Genomic DNA, 20,977 nt, shown 5'->3' with positions numbered 1-20,977 from the left:
AAAAAAGGAAACCTTCGTTGCTTAAGTCTGTAGCCACCTTCTAGGCTATGAGGTTGATGAGGGAGGGCCTCCTGTTGTCCACTCCATCTCTATGCTCGGGGGATTTCAGAAAAGTTTACTAAATATTGAATAAATGAGTAGGTCTTAAAGTGTCAAGTCTGGTGTGTCTCACCCAGGATACACCTGTTTTAAAATTAGACATTTCAAATTAATCAATACAAATTTTAATTGTAATTTTAAGAAATTACAGTCATCCCTTAGGAGATTAATGCTTACAGAAAGTGAAAAAAAAAAAAAAACCCTCAGAGGTGGTTTATATTTAAAGATATTGTATCATATCATTCAAAACCGCAAGAAGAGAGTAGTTTGACTATTCTCATCACAAAGAAATGATAAGTGTTTCAGATGATGGACAACCTAAGCCTCCTGAGTTGATAGTTACGCAATATATAAATGTGCCAAAATATCACTCTGTACCCTATAAAGATGTGCAATTATCGTCTATTAAAAATAGAAACAAAATCCTTAGAGAACTACTGTTATCATTAATCATTTAGTAGCAGGGGTACATAAATTAATAAAAGCAACAGTCACTCAAAATGTCACTGAGCTAAAACCATCCATTACTCAATCCTCTGTGACTACTAGGCAAAAAGAACAGAGTGAACAGGCAAGTGGCTCTAGTAGGACAGTACGTTAATGGTGGTTAAAAGCCTGGCACAGTGGCGCACACCTGTAATCCCAGCAGCTCTGGAGGCTGAGACAGAAGGATCACAAAGTTCAAAGCCAATCTTAGCAACTTAGTGAGACCCTAAGCAACTTAATGAGATCTTGTGTCTAAATAAAACATAAAAATGGGTTGGGGACATAGCTCAATGGTTAAGCACCCCTAGTAGGAAAAAACAAAAACAAAAAAGTAGTTAAAGCCATGAGACACTTACTTTAAGAAGTACTTTCAGGAGAAAACTAATTAAAATCAGAGTGACAATAAACTACCCCACATACTGGATTTCAGTGAGGTACCATGGTGGACCAGCTTTTTGTCTCCATTCAACTATGTGCTTCAACTGTCAAGACAGTCATCCCAGGGCCCGTGGTCACATAGGCTCACCTTCATCACTTGATTAGAGGATTTGGACCTGCTTAGTCATGGTCACATCTCACCACAAGATCATCCTGTCCTGGTAAGAAGTTCCTCCTCTTAGGTGCCACTCTGGAGTATTCATGGGTTCCTCCAGTTGGGGTTTCCTGATCCTCAATGAGCTGTCACCTTTTGGGAACCAAATGCTTCCTGCCTCCTAGATCCCCAAGACTCCCAGCATTGCCCTTCTAAGGGAATTTAAAAGGAGTATCATGTGCAACTTGCCCACCTGCTAATGTTGGAAAACCAAAATCCTGACATCACACATCTTGGGACTAGACTCTCAGTCAGTGTCAGCATTCATGCATGAATGAAATCTGCAAAACTATAAAACCACTGGGTTTCTCTAAAATTCAAAAATATCAGCTAGCATTTGCCTTTCAATTTACCTTCACAAACTGCTGCCTTCATCTGGGAACTTGAATTATCTATCATTCCATTTAGGCCATCACTGAAAGACCCACCCCACCACAGCTGTTGGCCTCAACAGCTTAAAATCACTAAGGTTAGTACTCTCTAGAAAGGGATCACTAATACTGACAAAAAGACAGGACTAAGGGGATCGAGAGTAAGAGGATTCTACATTAGCATATGGGAAGACAGTCATTTGGCTTCTGAACTTTTCATGTGCCTTTTGCATGAAGCAATGGTCTTTGCCTCAGAATGGCATTATTGCTTTCAGAGTTGGGGGAAGGTAGGTTTTGGAATCTAGAGGTATAATTATACCTTCCCATAATTCCACTTTTCCTGGCCATGAATCAAGGTAGCATAAACTCAACATACAAGACAGTTTTTGTGAAAATACACAAAAGATTTTTTTCTAAAAATAGGAGTTGGGGAAAAATACATTCATGTTTGACAATTTCCTACAAGTGAAATCACATGGATTTTTATAAAGGTGTCTAACATAAAAATAAACACATGGAGAAACTGCCCTTCATTAAAAAACAACAACAACAAAAAAAAAAAAAAACCTCCAACTCAAATGGAGCCTTTGACAGACATAAGCTAGTAAACTTCTTTACTGTCAACTTAACTGCTACAATAAGAATTAAGAAATATTCGGGTACTAAGGTTTGAAGGAGGAAACATACTAACATAAATAGAACTTCTAAACTTTCTACCAATAAAATGGCCTGAAGGCTCAGGCAAAGTTACTCACCTCTGGTAGCTGACCTAAGCTTTAAGACTAATAGCAGCAATTACAACACAAAAGTCCAGCTATTGCCCACAATTACCGCCTCTCAGGGGGTCTAAGTAATGAATTATTCATGTAACATGTGCCCTACACCTTTTTAGGAAGAAACAGACAAATCTACACAAGCCAAGCTAACAAGACCTCTTTATGGTCATAAAGTTTGTCACCTGCTGTTCCCAGCTGCCACTTATATTCTCTCCCTTCCCCACCCCTTCTACATTGGTGAGTAAGCTGACTGGGAACCATCATTTTACTCACAGGAATTCAGATGCTTAGCAATGTATTAAATCGAGAGGTCGAAGTCCACCCTCTATTACAAGCATAATCCTCACTATTACAGTTGGGGTGCAGGAAAGATGGGGGAGCGACCAGCAGGGAGTAGCCATGAAGGAGGAGCTAAGTTTTTTCTGCACACTGTTCCCACTACACTGTTCCAATTAAGAGGCAAGTGCTGGCTGCAATGGTTTTGGAAAAGCTTTCAAACTTTTCAAATAGCATGGTTTTACATCTTTTTTCCTCTGGCAGTTTCGGTTCGTAAGAAAAAGCCCATTATTCTTTTAATGACTCAGTACAGTCCCACTTATATCTGTACTTGCAATGAACCATGGGGTATTCATGGTGAAAACCACAGAGCACATCTTCAACAACTGATACATAATTGATTTGTACACACAGAGGAAGGACTCCGCCTTTCTGTTCTTTTTATGATTTTTTTTTTCTTTAAAGAGTGGAAATTGAAAGAAGATTGCTGCTTGGCATCCAAAGCTAAGGAGGGCAGCAGTCCATCGGTGGCATGTTGAGGTTTTTGGTTTTGTTTAACTGTAAATGTAAGGCAACATTTGGCAGGCTAGACTATAGCCTAGAGTGTGCCAAGAGCCTTCCTATGGAAAAAGAACTAAATGCAAAATCACTAATCCAAGTATTAGAGCTCCACAGTGTATCCAAACACTCCAAAGGCAAACACACCAGATTAAAAAGGAAAAATCTGAGGGCTGATGAGCTATGGGCACCATAAAACAACTAGCTCCTCAGACAGAGCTGCACAGGGCAGGCTCCACAAGCAGCGGTTGATGAAATAAACAAACCTGAGTAGTATGGAAAAAAAAAAAAATCCCCACGCCTGATGAAGTCAGACTTTGGCATCAAAACCTGATGTTTGTTGCTGAGTTTTGGTTATTGTTTTGTTTTCTCCCCAAAATAAATCTCAGTTAAAATTACCAGCCGACATGAGTACAAACAATCTCTTCTGATGTGGAATTCTATAACAGACAGGCATCAGAAGAAGCCCTCCTGCCCACAGAAAAGAACTGCTTTCCTTGAAAAACAATTTCAAAGAGGCTATCAACAGCAAATATGCTTTTTAATTTATATTAAGGAACCAAGGAAGCAAAAAGTACCTGTTTTCAAAATGCATAGAAAGAAAAAAAAGAAAAGAAAGAAACAGAAGAAAGGAAGAAGGCAAAAGAGAACATTCATGAGTTTGCTTGCCGCATACCTTTTCAAATTTTGTCAGCAATTCCCGTAAGCTGAAGTTCAGACCAATCATCGTCCAGTAGCCCTTGAAGCCTACATCTTTCTGGCAAACTTCCTTCAGACAACAGTGTTCAACTTCTAAAAACCGTATCTTTTCTGGCTATACTTTAAAATCCTTTGTAAAATCCTTTACAAGTCTTGCCCTTGAGCAATGGTCCATCAGCAACAGCAGCTTGTGCTGGGACATTTTCGCGACCCCACCGTGAGTCCCTTTTTTCATGGACTTCGGAGTTCACAAGGAGACCTGCTTCTGTGCTTTCTGGTAGCTGCATTCCATGAGGCTGGCATGGTCTCCTTTTTCTCTGGGAAGCCCAGGATCCCCTTGTGCTCACCTCACTAATGACCTGCAGGCCACCACTATTCTCTCCTGGCCCCAAGCTTAGAGTTTGGTCTCAATTACACACGGCAAAAAGAAGCTATGTCCTGGAAACTTGCATGAGAGAAGAAAAAAAAAAGAAAGAAAGAAAAAAAAGAGCCAAGTATTACCAACTTCCTCCATTCAGACTGGTTTCAGAAAGAAAAAAAAAATCCTGGGTAAAGAGCCAATTTTCAAAGAGCATAACTTTATGTAGAGTTCGAACAAGGAAGAGTGTGCTCTTAGCTGAAGAAACACCAAAACATCAGACAAGAGGCCACCGGTTCCCACTCTCCCAGGCACCAGCAGCTGGGGTTGCTATGGTAACTACCAAGCTAGTTTCAGTCCATTTCCCCAGGTCCGCCTGAACTAAGGGATGCTGTCAGTGCAGCAGAAATAAAGTTGCTTTAAAAGTTGTTGTGTGTCCAGAAAGTTCTCACAGCGGCAAACCTCATGGTCCCCTCTGCAGGGTTTGTGGCCGAGGAGAAGAGTCTCCGTCAGCCCCGGCAGCTCCCCTGGCTGATCTGACAGCACTGTGGTAATCCACTTCTCTTTCCAGCAGTTGTTTATTATTTTAATCAGCATCCTCCCTTTCCACCACCCCTCACACAGTTTGAAGTGAAGCTCACTCCCACTTCCTGGAGGCCTCCCTGCCCCAAACTTCAGTACAGTATCTCTTACATTGTCTCAATCCTGAATGGATCACTGGACCCATATTCCCATTGGGAGCCCACCCATAAAAACAAAAGGGAGTGGACATACAACACAATACAAGTCACAAAAGAAAATAGGCGTGATTAATTTTATTATTTCTAAAAGAAAAGGTTTTAAAGATAAAATGGTAGGAGAAAACACTTTTAAAGGAAAGTTCTTTGATCTCATTGATACCACTGAAAGCCATTCAGACTGTTTTCATATGAGGATTTGACTGGTTTCTGACATAAAACTGAACCCAAATGTGAGTAACCACCAATTTCACTGAATGTGTCTTCCATTGTGCTGTTAAGCTATTACAGGCTCTCAGAGAAACACTACCTTGCAAGTTTTAAGTGTGATCATGTTTAGAGGAAAAGTTCAATCCAAATTGTATCTCCCTTGTACTGGGATTATGGACATCATTCCAAGGCATAGTGCGATTTTGCCTTCTTACATTACACAGCTATTTAGTATAGCAATAAAAGCTAAGTACGAAAGGAATGTCCATATGAAATGTATTTCTCCAGTTGTGCACAGCACTTTGTCATAAACACAGAGTGCTTTTAATGGTTTCACATCACAAATGACCTTAATTTTAATATAACTAAGTTTACTTTATTTATATCAGGGCACTGAGTGAAGGGAGGGGAAAAAACTTAGATCAGAATACACGTTTTCCTAAAAAGCTATTTGAATTGTTCAAATATCAAAACTGTTAGCACTCATCTAATCATGCAAGGAAAGAGATTCCATTTAACAGCCCAAAAGAACAAAAACCCTTCAGGGTTTTTTACAAAATGTGCTTATTGTGTTTTAGATTTGCAAGCCATTTTTCTGTCCATTTCATTTCCAACCTATTTTCATATCAGTATTTAAATAGCATGTGTTTTACATATGTCCATTTATACAAAAGTTAACAAGCTTTTAAAATATTTTCATTATTTATTATAAAAACCTACATGGCCCCAGGGGGGAAATGGCTTTATAGGATTTCTACCAGAATGTGTTTCACCTCCATGCTCCAAATTCAGACATAGTCACAGGCACTTTCGATTTCAAATACAAATGTGTTAATCTAATGGCTATTCAAAAATTCATATGTAAAAATAATCTGCAATTTGGGCCAAACCAGGACTGACATCAGTCTGAAGATCAACTGCCAGAAACTTAGTGAGGAAACTTACAGAAACTGACCAAGCCACCAAACCTGGCCTGTCAGGGGGTCTGCAGCCACATGCTGAGATCTTTCAACAGCAGCAAATAAACTTTTTACATAAATACAAGACAAAAGAAACCACCAGCACTGTCACCACCACCACCACCACCCAAAATAAATAAATAAATAAAGGAGAGAGAGAGAGAGAGAGAGAGAGAGAGAGAGAGAGAGAGAGAGAGAAGAAACCATCTCAGCTGGGCAAACTTCCAGCTACCACCCAGGGTGCTGGAGGACTGTCATGAGGGACATGTGCAAACATGCCATCCCCCTGCACATATCAGTAGAAGGAATTAAATAACTCTGCTGAATAACAGAGAATATCACCTTTCTCTAATGTTTAAAAGGTTCTTACACCAAGACAAGGATGATATGTTGTTAGAAGAGCACCATGGGTCTTATATCCTTACACAAGGGCAAGCACTGAACAGAAGATGAGGGAGAGAGATTGCATTCTATGAGGGGATCTTCCCAAGGGGGAGGGCAAAGGAACCTAGATCAGTTGCAAAGGACCTGTGTCCTAGACAAAGGAAGAGAAGAGCATGTTCCCACCTACAGATGTCCTGCAGTTCATGCTTCTGTATCAACTTCCCGTTCTCAGAACTGACATTCTATGCTAGTACAGAATAAAGAACATGTAACTGAAATTCCCTTAATTACAGTTATGGAAACTCAAAAATTAAGATATGGATAAATCTAGCTATGATGGTACCCTCTTTAGTAGAAAAAGGTGGGTTGAAGGGTATAAAACTGAGTGGGATCCATATTCAAAATGGATCATTCAAAAGAAGGTAGAATCATTCAAAATAAAAAAAAGTTTTCATTTCTTAACTACTTTTAATTACAGAGTAACTATATCTCAAACACTGGACAGAAACTGAAAATGTTATTTTTGTTTTATTTATTTTTTAGGTGCTGGGCATTGAACTCATAGTCTCGCTCATACTAAGCAAATACTTTATCACTAATCTACACCCCCAGAACAACAACAACAACAACAAATGCTCTTTTTTTAAAAGAGTTAACAACAAATAGATTACATAAAAATCCAGAGATAATCCATAAAATTCAAATAGCTAAATATAATGTTACTCAAAAGTAATGTGACCTTTGACAATTGGCACATTAGAAGTGAGACATAAAATGAATATGTAAGTCACTTGCAACAATGAGCACATTTTAGTATGCATTTGTTTGATATCCATAAATAACAATAACTGTCTCAGTTTAAAGTCAGTACAGAAAATATCATTTGGATAATAAACCTTATATTTCATTTCCATATCCCTTTTTTACCAAGCACCTTTTTGATACATTATCTCCTATAATCCTATCATCACTGAAACAAACAACAACAAAAAAACACAGAGGCCTCTAGTGAAAGCCATATATCTCCAGAGAAACTTACTAAATTGAATGATGACATTTGAAGTAGCTGACATTTTGTTGGTTTAAACTAGTGTGCAAATAAATTGTTCACTAATCCTCAAGAGGGGGAATGGGCTTAACACTCCCAATCCTTATATCAGATCAACACTGAATCACCCAGGAATCTCTAGTAAAATAAGCCCTGTCCCAAACAGAAAGGCACAAGTTTCATGAGAAAGCAAAGCTTCCAGAACCACAGAGAAGCTCGGGAAAATTCAGAGATGGAATCAGTAAAACCTAAGTTGAAATTACTTGACATAAAAACACTAACAATGTCAAAAGGAAGAAATCTGCATGTTACTTGGCTTTGGCAAAAACTTTCGAAGATTAGGCTCATTATAAACATTTCACACCAACTGTATTGCATACAATTTGTTAACAGATGACTTATTTAGTATTTTTATTAAAAGCTCGAGGGTTCAGTCAAACATAAGGAAGAGGAGCAGTTTGCTTGGCTGAAAACCAAGTCACAAGTCACTCTAGTGGGTCTTTAAGCCATACTTCCCACTCAAAACAAAAGTGCAAAATTTTTAAAATTATAAAGATGAAGTGAGTTTTCTATGTAAAACCAAATAGCTTTCTCTTTATATTGGCCAATACAAAGAACAAAAAAAGAAAAAAAGACTTCTTAGGAGTCTCCAAAGTGAAGCATATGGAGGTCAATAGGTGATTACAAATAAATCAGTACACCCTGGCTTACTCATTGTTATTAAGTGAAGAGCTTCAGACATGGGTAGAAAAATTTGCTTGTTATAAGCCCATTCTGATCAAGGCAAGATCCAGTTCATTTCTTGTGAAAGAAATATCCCACAGTTCTCCTTTTCATAACCCAGCTAACTTGGGATTTAGAATTCAAAACAAAATAGCTTAAAGACGCTAATCATGATCGGAGATTTCAACTCATTGTCTGTTACCACTGTGGTTCCATTAGGAGAGACCGCTCTGTCCATTAAAACTTGCCAGCTAACCTCAGCCAGCAGCAAAGCCTGTCAGCTGGTAGCTATTTAAGGTAATATACAGCCCTAAAGGGCAGAAAGTTCAATCTAAAGATGGAGGCTAAGCCCCCTGATGAAAGGGGGAACTCTCCTTTTATCCCAGGAAATTCAGGCAATGTGCTTTGTACACAAAGAATTATTCTTAATGTTCACATCTTCAACCATGCCATTGATTTTGATAATGATATAGGTGGTAGTTGGGTAATAAAAATTATGATTCATAAGAAAAAGATTCGATACTTTATAAGTTTCCATAACCCATAGCCAGAAGATTCTAATAGACATTTTAAAAGGCACAAAGAGCTTTTTCTTCTTAAAGGAAATGGGTGAGTGGGGAAGGGGTTCAGGAAGAGAAATGCCAGCTGATCTACTTCTGAATTAACCAGCCAGGTGCAGGGGTCAACTTTCAACAACCTTCTAAATCTTTAATGATTCAGAAAGCACTTTATTAGGTGACTAAAAATAATGCCAAGACAAGTTAATGTTTCCAAACCATATCCTTCCTAAAAAAATATGCAGCATCACACAGGAGGAAAGCAATCTCAGGCGGGCAAGCCTCAAAATTCCAGATGTCTACTGACAGCACAAGCCTGAGGGATATGCAACTAAATCACCCAGAACTCTCCAAAGGAAGTTCTGAAAGTTTTTCTAAAGTTTTACTCCGACTTTTCAATTGTCCAGATTTAGAAAAATCAAAGCCAAAATTAAAATACCAGTTTTAATACTAGGGATGAAAATGTCAAAATTAAAAAATGAAAGCACTGTTTTCAATCATAAGAAAAAAAAGAGAGAGAGACAAGAAGCTGGGACTTTTCCCAGGAGGGCATTGTTCCCCTAATTTGAATATGTATTTAGGGAACTGAACAGTGGGTGAACTTAGAGGAAAGTCAAACTAATCCTGAGAGATCAGCTGTACTTCAGCATATAAGACTAAGCAGTAGGACTTTTTGGATGCTTGCAGGCTAATACAATCATAGCTCAGTTAATGTTTCAACTCCCACCCATGTTCTTGCCCTCTTCCTGCTTAACATAGCTGAGTTACTGCTTCTACTCTCATCATGTACTTGTCATCATCCTGCTTGATATCCCACTTAGAATTCTCTGCAAAAACACACCCAAACTTACCGCAACTTCCTAATATGATTCACCTTCACTAACTGTACCAATAGTCAATACGCTTTTCATAGGAACCACAAATATGGCTCCTGAAAATCACAGAAAATAACCATCCTCCTTTCCCCACCCCGAGAGCTATATTCTGTATTTTTACTTCAATTTCCTCATGTTTCTTCTGGGCATTGAGCTCTATCCTATGTCTTTGTTTCTTCCCTAAAAGTTTCCAATAAAGTACTTTATAGACAGTGAACCCAAACAATGTGCTAAAAGCTTACAAGAAAATCAGTAGATTAATTACAGAATAAAGAATTCCTATATTTGATAAGATTAGGGTGTACTATTACATTTCCCAAAGTTTATTAGAATTTTCCAAATATGGAGGCCAGGAATAATTTAACAAGACCTATCACATATTAAAATACATATAACCTTTGACTCAGAAATTCTATTGGAATTTGCAAACATGTGTACAGACACACGTGCAAGAATGCTCCATACAATCTAAATGTCTATCAATAGGAAAATGTGCAAATAAATTATGGCAGATTGACACAGTAGATTGCCATGTGGTTATGGAAAAGAGGGAGCTGATTTCTTCATGCTAATAAGTAATCTCTAGTATATATGTATTTAGATAGGACTCCACATATATGTATATGTCAAAAAAAGAGGAGTGATACAGTATGTATAGGTATAATCTATAACACTTTTGGAAAGATCTAAAGATAACATTTCTAGAAAAACCTAAAAGAAAGAAAGCAATAAAGTTTACCTCTGAGAGAGGGACTGGAGATCTGAGCGTCAAGAATGGTATTCTTATTTTAAGTCTCTTTTAGCTCAGGTTACTTTTTTCACACAAAATTAAAGCAATAGAAAATTCTCAAGTAACACATTTCTCTTTCTCTGTAGGTATCTATTCAGAAATGGTGGCATCATTATACTTGAAAGTTAATGCTACCAGAGGCAATCATTTTCATCTCAGAAGGTTTCAGAAGTTTTTAAGTGCCAGATGGTCTACCATTTGAGCAAATCAGCCCTCAATAAAAAACAAGCCTTCAGCAGTGGTGGGTTAGTCAATGGTCAACTTTCCTAAAAGACACATGGACAAAGCCTTTGTTCTCATTAAGTTACTCTATAACCAGTAACTCCTGCTAAAACTAAGTTTGTGTGTAAATAGATCCTGTATCACAGTAGCTACTCTCTTTCCAAGGTTTTCAGTACTCCTGTTCTCCTCCAACACTGTGATATAAGATTTTGGGGAATGTTTAAAAAATCAGTTGATATATACCCATCTGTTCAGACACTGAAGCCTCACTTTATTGTTCAAATGTGGCGAAGTGACCCCAGCTAAACTGCAGCAGAGGCACAGCACTACAATGTACGGGTGGCTACAGAGATGCTGCACTACTAATAGCAATGTCCTTCAAAGTTACACTTAGGTCTGGAAAAGGGATGCTTGAGGAGCTATGAAAATTTCTAATATATATATATATATATATATATATATATATATATATATATATATATATATAAAATTTATAAAAAATATAATATAGTATATATATATATATATATATATATATATATATATATATATATATATATATATACAGAAGGAAATGTAACAGCAGGTTAAGCAGTCATCTGACCTCTTGTCCAGGACCTAGATCCTGTAATAGGGTTGAGTTTGCAAAGTTTTATCTTCTCCACTTCTGCATTGAAAATTGCCCAACCAAGAAATTTAAAATAGAACTTAAATCCAGAACTTGATCTGAGGCTATGTAAGTTTAAAGTTAAATTATGGAATGATTGTAAAGTCACAGAGAATATAAAATGAATATTGAATTAAAATCCCTAATATTGGGAAGCTAACAAATACCCAAGCAATGTTGCTATTGCACAGAATACTTTTTGGAACATTGCATTGGGGATTTTTTTTTCATAATTAGCAAGAGATTCAATTATAAAATTGACATCATTTTTTTCTCAATTATATTGTGACTTTTAACAAAATTATAACATCCATCTCAACCCCTAACTTAACTGAGGGACTGCTAGTAATGTACAAAAAACAAACGTGCTCATATGAGATTCAAAACACTATAGATGTTATTGGGGATGCTACAAAAAAAAAACTGTATAATATTGAAAAATATGAATCCAATTTAGAAAGCTTAAACACAACCTAAATGTTGCTATAAAATGCAACATTATTGCTTTGGATTATTGAGGATTACCAATATTGTTTGACTCTGGTTGTATTATCCCACTCTACCTCTATTCCCACTCCCAAAGCCATTGGCTGGTCCTTTTTTAGTGGTGGCATTTGTACTTTCTAATGCCTCTTAGTTAACTTATGGTCTACACTACATGCTGTTGTAGAAAAGGCTGTAACTCATTATGGCAAAAACTTAAATCATTTAGAAGATAAGTTTTCATCAGAAATTATAATTCAGATCATTCCACTACTATAGTACTCTGAAAAGCAATACAGAAAACTTTTTAATCATGAGGAAGTATGATTGATGTTACATCTCAACTGGATTGCTCATTTGTACTATCTCATCCATGCCTTAAAATATTATGTCTTTCCTGGGGTAAATAAAGAGGGATGTGCTTGAAATCAAAAGACTTGTGTTGTCATTTCTCTGATACTTATCTAAACTGTGTGACCCTGGAACTCTCCTCTGAACCTTATTTGTTCAGTGTTTCTGTGACACTTGGGCAAACACTCTTATTAAGAAAGTCAGTCGTTAGTTTTAAAAAAAATTCATTGAGTTAGATAACTATATTTATGGGATAATGAAGGCTTTCCTACAGAATTGAGTAGGGAGACTTTTATTGTGTTTTCATACATTTTTAGAAAATTAATATGAACTCTGAAAAATATTACATTTATTTAAGAAGCCAAGTGAATGAACTTTTTAATATCTCTGTATATTGTCAACCCAATGTTTACATCTGTCTTTTTTTTTTTTTCAGGGAGGGTGGGCTTACTGGGGATTAAACCCAGGGGTACTTAATCACTGAGTCACAGGTCTCACTAAGTTGCTTACAGCCTCACTAAGTTGATGAGGCTGGCCTGGAACTTGGAATTCTCCTGCCTCACCTTTCCAAATTGCTGAGATTACAGGCATGCACCACCATGCCTGACACAACTTGCTAAAAGTTAACATTGGCTAATATTAGCAACCAAGATTTAAAAATAAATACAAGTAGATTCCATAAAAGTTCACCACTGATCACTAATTATTAAAGAGTAATTTTAAGGATAAAATATTCACTACATCAGTAAAGCCATACTGTATTTTGTTTACAGATGTATTTGTTGAGAGTCTAATAATCCCTTGCATGTAGCAGACAACCCCCCCAAAAAAGTTTTTGAAGTACTGAATCAACATCATAGATAGATCTCTATGTAAGCTCAAAAATTTGTGAAACTTCAAAACAACCTAACATCACCAATAAATATTCACATATTACAAAATAAATATCAAAACCTCTTGGTCCCTTCCTGCTACAGTTCTCCATCTCAACTCCTAAATGGATAACTGCACACCATCTTTCCTATCTTTGGTCTCTCTTTATCCTCAAATTACCTTTTTAATCCTATTAGCATGGAAAAACCTAACTGAATTCTCTTCAAAACCACTTCAATAAAAAGAAAAGTTATTTATTTTTATCTTGTCCTCTATTTCCCTGTCTATAAAACTAATATAGTACTAGCCAATTAAAATGTAAATTAACTAAGACATTTTAAAAAATACATACAAAATGCTTACATACATTGGCAAGCTGTGTTTGGTCCACAGAAAGCATTTTTCTCCCTCGCTCTCAAACACACACACACACACATACCTCCCCCCACACACACATACACGTTCCCTGTTTATAACTTTTAAATGCTGTAATCATTTTAAATTATATCATCCCCTATCTTTAATGGCCCTCCATATCCCAACCCAAGAATATTTAAATTATTATGCAGTACTAACCATTGGAACTTGATGTGATAACAGAAATATTCTATGTTCAATAGATTACATAGTTTGACAATTTAACACTTGAAATGTGCCTAGCATAAAGGTAGATCACTACGCATGTCTAATAGCTCTGATATTACTAAGGGTAGCTTGGGCAGGGGGTATGGCTCAGTGGAAGATCATTTGCCTGGATTTAATACCAGCATCACCAAAGAACCCAAACCAAACAAAAGAGAATGTGCATCTAGTTTTTAAGATACCATAACATAGACAGCCTTGGCAAACATACCAGAAATCAGTTCCTCATAACAGTCTTGACAGTATGTTTTTATCTTTCTCTAACTTATGTTCTACTTCTGTTGATAGAATTCTACTCTCTTACATAATAGCCTCCTGGATTTTGTTTTTTGTTTTTATCTATTCAAAGTTGATCCAGCCATCCAGATCCAATTCACTTTCCACCCTCTGCTCAAAGCCTTCACTATAGCTTTGATTCAATAGTTTCTTAATCAAGTAAGTTATTCCCATCATGAACTACTATTATCCAGTACTTTACTTACAAGGTATCTTGCTCTGTTTACAGGTTGTTTTGTCTAATTGCTTAACCTTCCCTATAACCCCAAGAGGAATCAAGTTCTTTGAGAAGAGAAAAAAGTTCAATGTATTTGTCCCTCAAATGACCTGTACAACACAAAAGATAAAGCCACTGTTCAATAAGTACTTGTCAAGAGTAAAACAATCAGAACATATTAAAATTATGCACCCTGAATGTGAGTCAACAATTGAAGAGAAAAATCATGATTTGGGTAGACTTATACATTTACAAAATTATCCAAACAGTTAATCTAATTCTATGTACAAGTAAAAAATTCTAGGGGTGATTCTAGCCCTCTTTCCACTTTCTAAAGAGAATCCCAAATTCTTTTAAAGATTTGCCCTTATCTTCTCATGAATTTCCCCCAAAGATAAGAGAAGTTCCAGCATCTTGTAAATCATTCAAGCTTAACTTCATGACAGAAAATTTTAATTGGACTGTATATTTAAAAATCGTACTTTAAATTTAAAAAGAAAGTGCTGCCCTCTTGTGAAATGAGGTAGAAGATTTATCATTTCCTTGACAGTTGAGTAAATACTGCAAAGGGATTAAAAGTTAAATTTTAACACCAAAACAAAAATAGAGTTATGTTTCTCCTTCCTGCTCTTGGTGAATTTTCAAGCCAAATGAGGAATGGATCATTAGGGTAAACTGCTCACACTTGAACTATAACTAAAAAATAAAAAATGGGTTGTGTATTTTTAGTCTAAGATGAATGAAAGGTTGTGGGGGTTTTGTGTTGTATTACTGAGAGGAGAATGAAAGCAAAGGCCAGCAAAAGAGAAAGACTCCATGACAACATGAGAAATTTCAGGTCAACTCACTGTATGACCTTGAACAAGACTTGACCTGTCTTCAGTTCACTTATTCACACATAAAGTGAGAATTTCAGTAATACCCTAATCTGCATAGACTTGTGTTGAGATTGAGTGAATTAGCATAGGTAAGACAATGAACATGGTGCTTCTTGCTTGGTAAGTGCTTACTATAACAGGCATTTAAACAAGACAGTCTCTACGAATATCTAACAATTGCAATAATATGTCAGTCATCCTTTATTTTGGTATCTATTATGTAGTACAAGTAATAAATAACAAGACAAAAAATAGATACCAAGAAAAAAAATGACATAAAAGTATTACTTTTCAGGACCTTACATTTTTGAGCTGTTAATGCATTAAAAAAATTTACTCCATGGTTTCATAAAGAACCAATGTGAGCAGACTCACAATTCATAGAATTGACCACTATAAGCACATCAAGTCAACATAGCAGTTTGCTCAAAACCTATTTGAGTAAAAAATAATTGATTGTCTCAATTCTATAGGATTAAGAACTGGAATAAGAGAGGGGGAAAAATTCCAATCTTACTTAGCATTATCAAATAGGGTTTCCTCTCAGGCCGGAATGCATTTTGTTTTTATTGGTTATTCAAAACATTACAAAACTCTAGACATATCATATTTCATACATTCGATTCAAGTGGGTTATGAGCTCCCATTTTTACCCCAAATACAGATTGCAGAATCACATCGATTACACATCCACATTTTTACATAATGCCATGAGATTTAGCTTCCTTCCAACTGCTCAGGGACTAGGAGACAGAGAGGATGAGATGGGTGAAATACTATATCAAAGGGCGACTAAGCCATCCTGACTTTCTCTAACAAGAGCAAACATAAGCAATTCACAAACCGGTTTTCATTTACCCACCGAATTGGGAGTCATATGTAAATAGCCACCATTTACATATGAATATTACGAACAGGTGTGCCTGTTTTGAAAAAAGCCTTTAGATTTTAGAACATTCTTTGATTCTTGGCACTCTAAGGGAATCCTCTATTTAAAGTCATCTTCAGGAAATTCTTTTGTAAGGTAGAGAATCTTTTGTCAAATTAAAAGCCACCCTCTGATAGATCTGTCTTCCCAGGGTGAGAAGTTTTTTTTACTAGGAAAAACATCACTTTTCTGAATTGATATTGATATAAAGGATTAAAGAGTGGATGGTAAAGTGAAAAAAAAAAGTGCCTCAAGGGAGAGTCTGGATCTTATATTTAGCTAATATGGTACATAACAGGAACTGCTGCCTTAAAAAAAAAAAATCCCCTTTTAAAATATAAGAATGTAGGATGACCATCATGCCATTCTATTATTCTAATCAGTCGCTTCCCATCTCAAATAGCAGACAGCCACAGAGGAGCCTAGTAACATTTCCGGTGAGCTAATTGAGAAGAAAAAGTCTCCCATTAAATGTTAAGGGAAGGAAATTAACATGCACACAATTTGTAATATTTTAAATAATGCTTTGACTTCGCTGGATTTAGGCACAAGCAACAGTAACTCCTATATACCAAAGGGAACGCTTTGCACAAATAAATGAAGATTTAAAAGATGCTAAAACATGTACCTCAAAAACATTTCAAGCTGAATAGAGGTGCATGATACTGTAACCACTAATTTTCTTAATCTTGCAGAGGGGTTGGACAACTGACAGAGGGAACAGTTAAGTAAGTATACAGTAAAATGGAAAGACTGGACCTAGGCCTTGTTACCATTAATTTAATCAGGTAAAACAGAATCTGCTCAGTGACCCATATTAAAGATCAACCAGAAAAGATTTTCAAGTTCAGAAAAGAAGAGAAATGCACTCCAGAGCATGGGCTAAATAAAATGTTTTCAGTGAAGATGTGCTGATTCGATGTGATGGACCACTGAATACCATTTTGACACAAATTTTTTTAAAGAGTTGCTTTCTCCCTTATTACTAGCAGCCAATTCCACTCTGGCTTCCCACTTTCTGCCAGTCAGAGCCATGCTTTGAGTAGCCCATAATATTCACATCGTTTCTCCATTGCCCTTTTTCTCTTCCTATCCTTAGTCCCAATGGCCCTTCCACTCAATACACATTCCTAGATCACCACCTTTATAGCTGCCTCCTCTGGCCGATTTTATGTTTTTCTGAGTCTTATGGATTTTTCCTCTAATCCTTAAGATCTGTTTCCTGTTATTAATGAAAAAACTAGAGTCAATCTTTAATTAGGATATCTGCTACCTTGTTAATATTGCAAAGCACCATTTTATTCTTTTATTTTTTTGGTGGTACAGGGGTCAAACCCTGGGCCCTGGGCAACATCACCAGCCCTGGCAAAGCACCATTTGAGAATATGAATCATATTTCCATCATTTACTGAAAGGTTTATGTTCTCTCTATTTCTTTCAAATTGAAATGAGGAAGGCCCAGAAAGAATAAAGAGGGTGACTCTGAAGCATAATTATAAAGACTGATCAAAACAAGATACTTAACTAAACAGTAAGGTGTGGAACTATATTTTTTTAAAGGTGCAATTCTATTGTATTTAAATATATAAAATTATATATTATAATTAGGGCAGCCAAAAATAATTCCTTGTAGTATCCTCAAGAACCAAAATTAGTTGGGAATAGGAATCCAATTTAATCACTTGCATGGATATACCTTCAGGGCTTTAGAAAATTCTATGCCAACTAAACATGAATTCATTATCACTATTTAATGAAGCTGAGATAAAATTGGCTTCTCTGATAAACTAAGAATTATGAAATGAGACAGTTATTTTTTAAAAAGTAAAATACAATGAAAAATCTAATTAATACTACTTAATAGAACAAAATATAAACAGGCCTTCCTTTAGAAATAAATGTATGACAAATATAAAATTAAACAAAATATATATTTCAGGTCTGTCATAATCCTCTCTTAAGTTTTAGAGCTTTTCTGAATTACAATTAACAGTATATTATAAAACTAAGTAATATCACATGCTATAACTTTTTAAAATTCTTAATCAGTCAAATCATTAATTTTGAATACCCTGTTATTTTACATCCCAAACCGAATCAGTTTAGAAAGATATTGAAATTATTTATAAAACTATATTTTGGATCTCTGGGTCCAAAATGGTCTGTAAACATCAGCCATTTGAGCTATTTAGGCATACTTTTCCAATACTAATTTTAGAATTCCTTTAAAATGCTAAAAAATAATGAGGATTAGAATCTTTCACTTAACAGGTAGTTTTCTACATGGTTACATAGGACTTTGCTATGACCTATATTAATTTGCTTTAGCAATTGTAGATCGAGGCCTTTTGTTTATATTTATTTTCCTGCTTTGTAAATACTAAATTTTGATCAGTCTTATATGTGACAAAACATTAAGGAGAAAATTCCCTATTAGTTTTTTTTTTCCCCCTTTCTAAAAGATGAGAATAATAAACTAAACCACAAATACGGTGTTATGGTTTAGATGTGAGAATAATGAACTAAACCACAAATACGATGTCATGGTTTGGATGTGAGATGTCCCCCAAAAGCTCACATGTGACACAATGCAAGAAAGTTCAGAAGAGAAATGATTGGGTTATGAGAGTCTTAACCCAATCAGTGAATTAATCCCCTGATAGGGATTAACTGAGTGGTAACTGAAGTGGTAGGATGAGTCTGGAGGAGGTGATAATTGGGTCATGGCTTTGGGGTATATATATTTGTATCTGGCAAGTGGAGTCTCTCTTTCTCTGCTTTCTGATCACCATGGGAGCTGCTTCCCTCTGCCACACTCTTCTGCCATGATGTTCAGCCTCACCTCCAGCCCTGAGGAATGGAGCCGGCCTTCTGTGGACTAAGACCTTTGAAACCATGAGCCCTCAAATAAACTTTTCCTCCTCTATAATTGTGTTGGTCAGATCCTTTTAGTCACAGCAGCAAAAAAGCTGGCTAAAACCTAAGGCAAGACACAAATACCACAGACTCAATTGTACGTAAAACATGATTTTTTTTTTAAAGTATGCATCTCTGGGTGCACAATACAATGGTACAAGTTTTGATCAAGTCTCAGGACTTACCTCAGCAAAATTAACACACATTTTTAACAGAGTTATTTATAAAATAAATGGAAATCTGCACATTTCCATCAAAACTATCCAATGCAACCTAATCTCTCGCTAGAGAAAAGTTAAACTCATTTCTTCATAGGTCTACATATATGCAGTAACTTGGGTCTTAACCTAGGCCTTGGGTATTTTGTAGTTCCCTTAAAACAAATTGTTTTTCAGTCCTTTCTGATAGACTAAAATATACAATCCCACCATTAAAGCACCTTAATTTTTCCATGAAACTTTCTCTACTTCTAAAATGGTGAACATTCCTGTATTTTACTTTATTTCAGCATTTTTTGGTAGAAACAAAATCTCTTGATTCCATAATACTTTTAACTTTTGCTTTGTAATCTGCTTCCACAAATCAACAAGTCTTCCAGGACAATCTATTATTTTTTCTAAAGCTATATGATCATTTCGGATGGAAGAGGAAATGAAACAGAGGGCTTGAGATTCTGATAGACTCAATGGAAAATTTAAAGTTTATCTCTGTAAACCTAGAAAGAAAGAAAAAAGTACTAAAGTAGGCTCAAGGTCAAAACTTTCCAGATTAAATAAAATCTATTTAAGAAGCATATTTCATAATATACTACAATGTCCTAAATGTAATACACTCAGGGAAGTCAATGCAGCATAATAAAAAATGTTGGTATTTATTCCCCCAATTCTAGAGGTGACTACACTTCATTCTCAGAATAAGAAAAGTAGCCTTCTGGAGAGGAAAAAATCTTCCTTGTGGGCTGAAGAGATTGTGTCAGCTCTTTTTTAATTTCCAGAGAAGAAAATTGGAAGTGGGAGAGTTCTTTGGGAGAGTGGGGACGTGGGTAGACATTTTATCTCCACATTGGCATTCCTGTCACTAGTATAAGTGAGTTGGAACTGAGTCATGTGCAATGTACCTGAGACAGAGGAAAGCAAACACAAACCTCAGTAAGTAAGAAACACCCCTATAAAATACATCAGTTTAGTCTTTCGGGATTAGAATTAGAGGAACAAAAGATCACACGTGTACACACACACACACACACACACACACTCACACACACAACACGTGTGCAAAGGGAAAGAGAGAGAGAATTATTGGGATAATGATGTCAGGCTAGCAGAAAAATGAGTAAAATAATGGAAAGAAGATTTAAACAATGACTAGGAAAACTAAGAAAAAAAAAACTTGAGGCTTCATGCAAGATACAACCTCTGAAGACCTGCAATACAGATGAAATCCATACCTGCAAAATTTCCTGGCTCATAATTCTGGGTTACTTGAACAAGCAGTATAAATTTAAATGAAAATTAGTCATAGTAAGAAAAGAAGTTCAGACCACACTATGACAGATTTTACTGAGTCAAAACTGGCTAAGCCAGATGCAGTGGGGCACACCTGCAATCCCAGCAACTTGGGAGGCTGAGGCAGGAGGACCCCCATTTTGAAACCAGCAATTTAGTGAGACCCTGTCTCAAAAAAAAAAAGAAAAGGACTGGGGATGTAGTTCAGTAGTAAAGCATCCCTGGGTTTAATCCCAATACCAAAATAAAAGAGAGAGAAAGAAATGAGGGGAGGGGAGGAGAGGGGAAGGAAGGGGGGAAGGAAGGAAGGGGGAAGAAGAAGAGAAAGAGGGAGAAAGAAAGAATTGGGTAACAAATATAAAGACAGCAATTATGAAAAATGTCATCATCTTTTAAAAGGGACATACTCTCTATATCTTCTTTGAAATCTCATTAACCTGGAATAAGTTCCAGTCAGAGACAAATAGGTTTTACATACCATGCTAGATTTTAATTACAGCTAAATATAGTGCTAATTTTAT

General features: G+C 36.2%; 1 protein-coding gene across 10 annotated transcripts in view; it reads right to left on the bottom strand.

The window, feature by feature from the left end:
• Utrn (utrophin) overlaps positions 1-20,977 on the bottom strand; it is a 513,444-nt gene that overhangs the window by 162,879 nt on the left and 329,588 nt on the right. Inside the window, exon 1 of one of the 10 annotated variants that reach the window (XM_046450884.2) lies at positions 3,835-4,406. The exons of 8 other annotated variants lie outside the window; for them this stretch is intronic. In XM_046450884.2, the coding sequence (XP_046306840.1) occupies positions 3,835-3,885 (51 nt within the window). In that variant the 5' untranslated portion in view covers positions 3,886-4,406. Of the gene's footprint in view, positions 1-3,834; positions 4,407-20,977 lie in introns of those variants that run through there. One more of the 10 variants, XM_046450874.2, reaches the window with a different exon arrangement.

Source organism: Marmota monax, unplaced genomic scaffold (genome assembly GCF_021218885.2).
Source record: "Marmota monax isolate L192 unplaced genomic scaffold, Marmota_monax_Labrador192_F-V1.1 WCK01_AAM20220418_F8-fsc00030, whole genome shotgun sequence".
Taxonomy (NCBI): domain Eukaryota; kingdom Metazoa; phylum Chordata; class Mammalia; order Rodentia; family Sciuridae; genus Marmota; species Marmota monax.
This window is presented reverse-complemented; position numbering and strand designations above follow the sequence as displayed.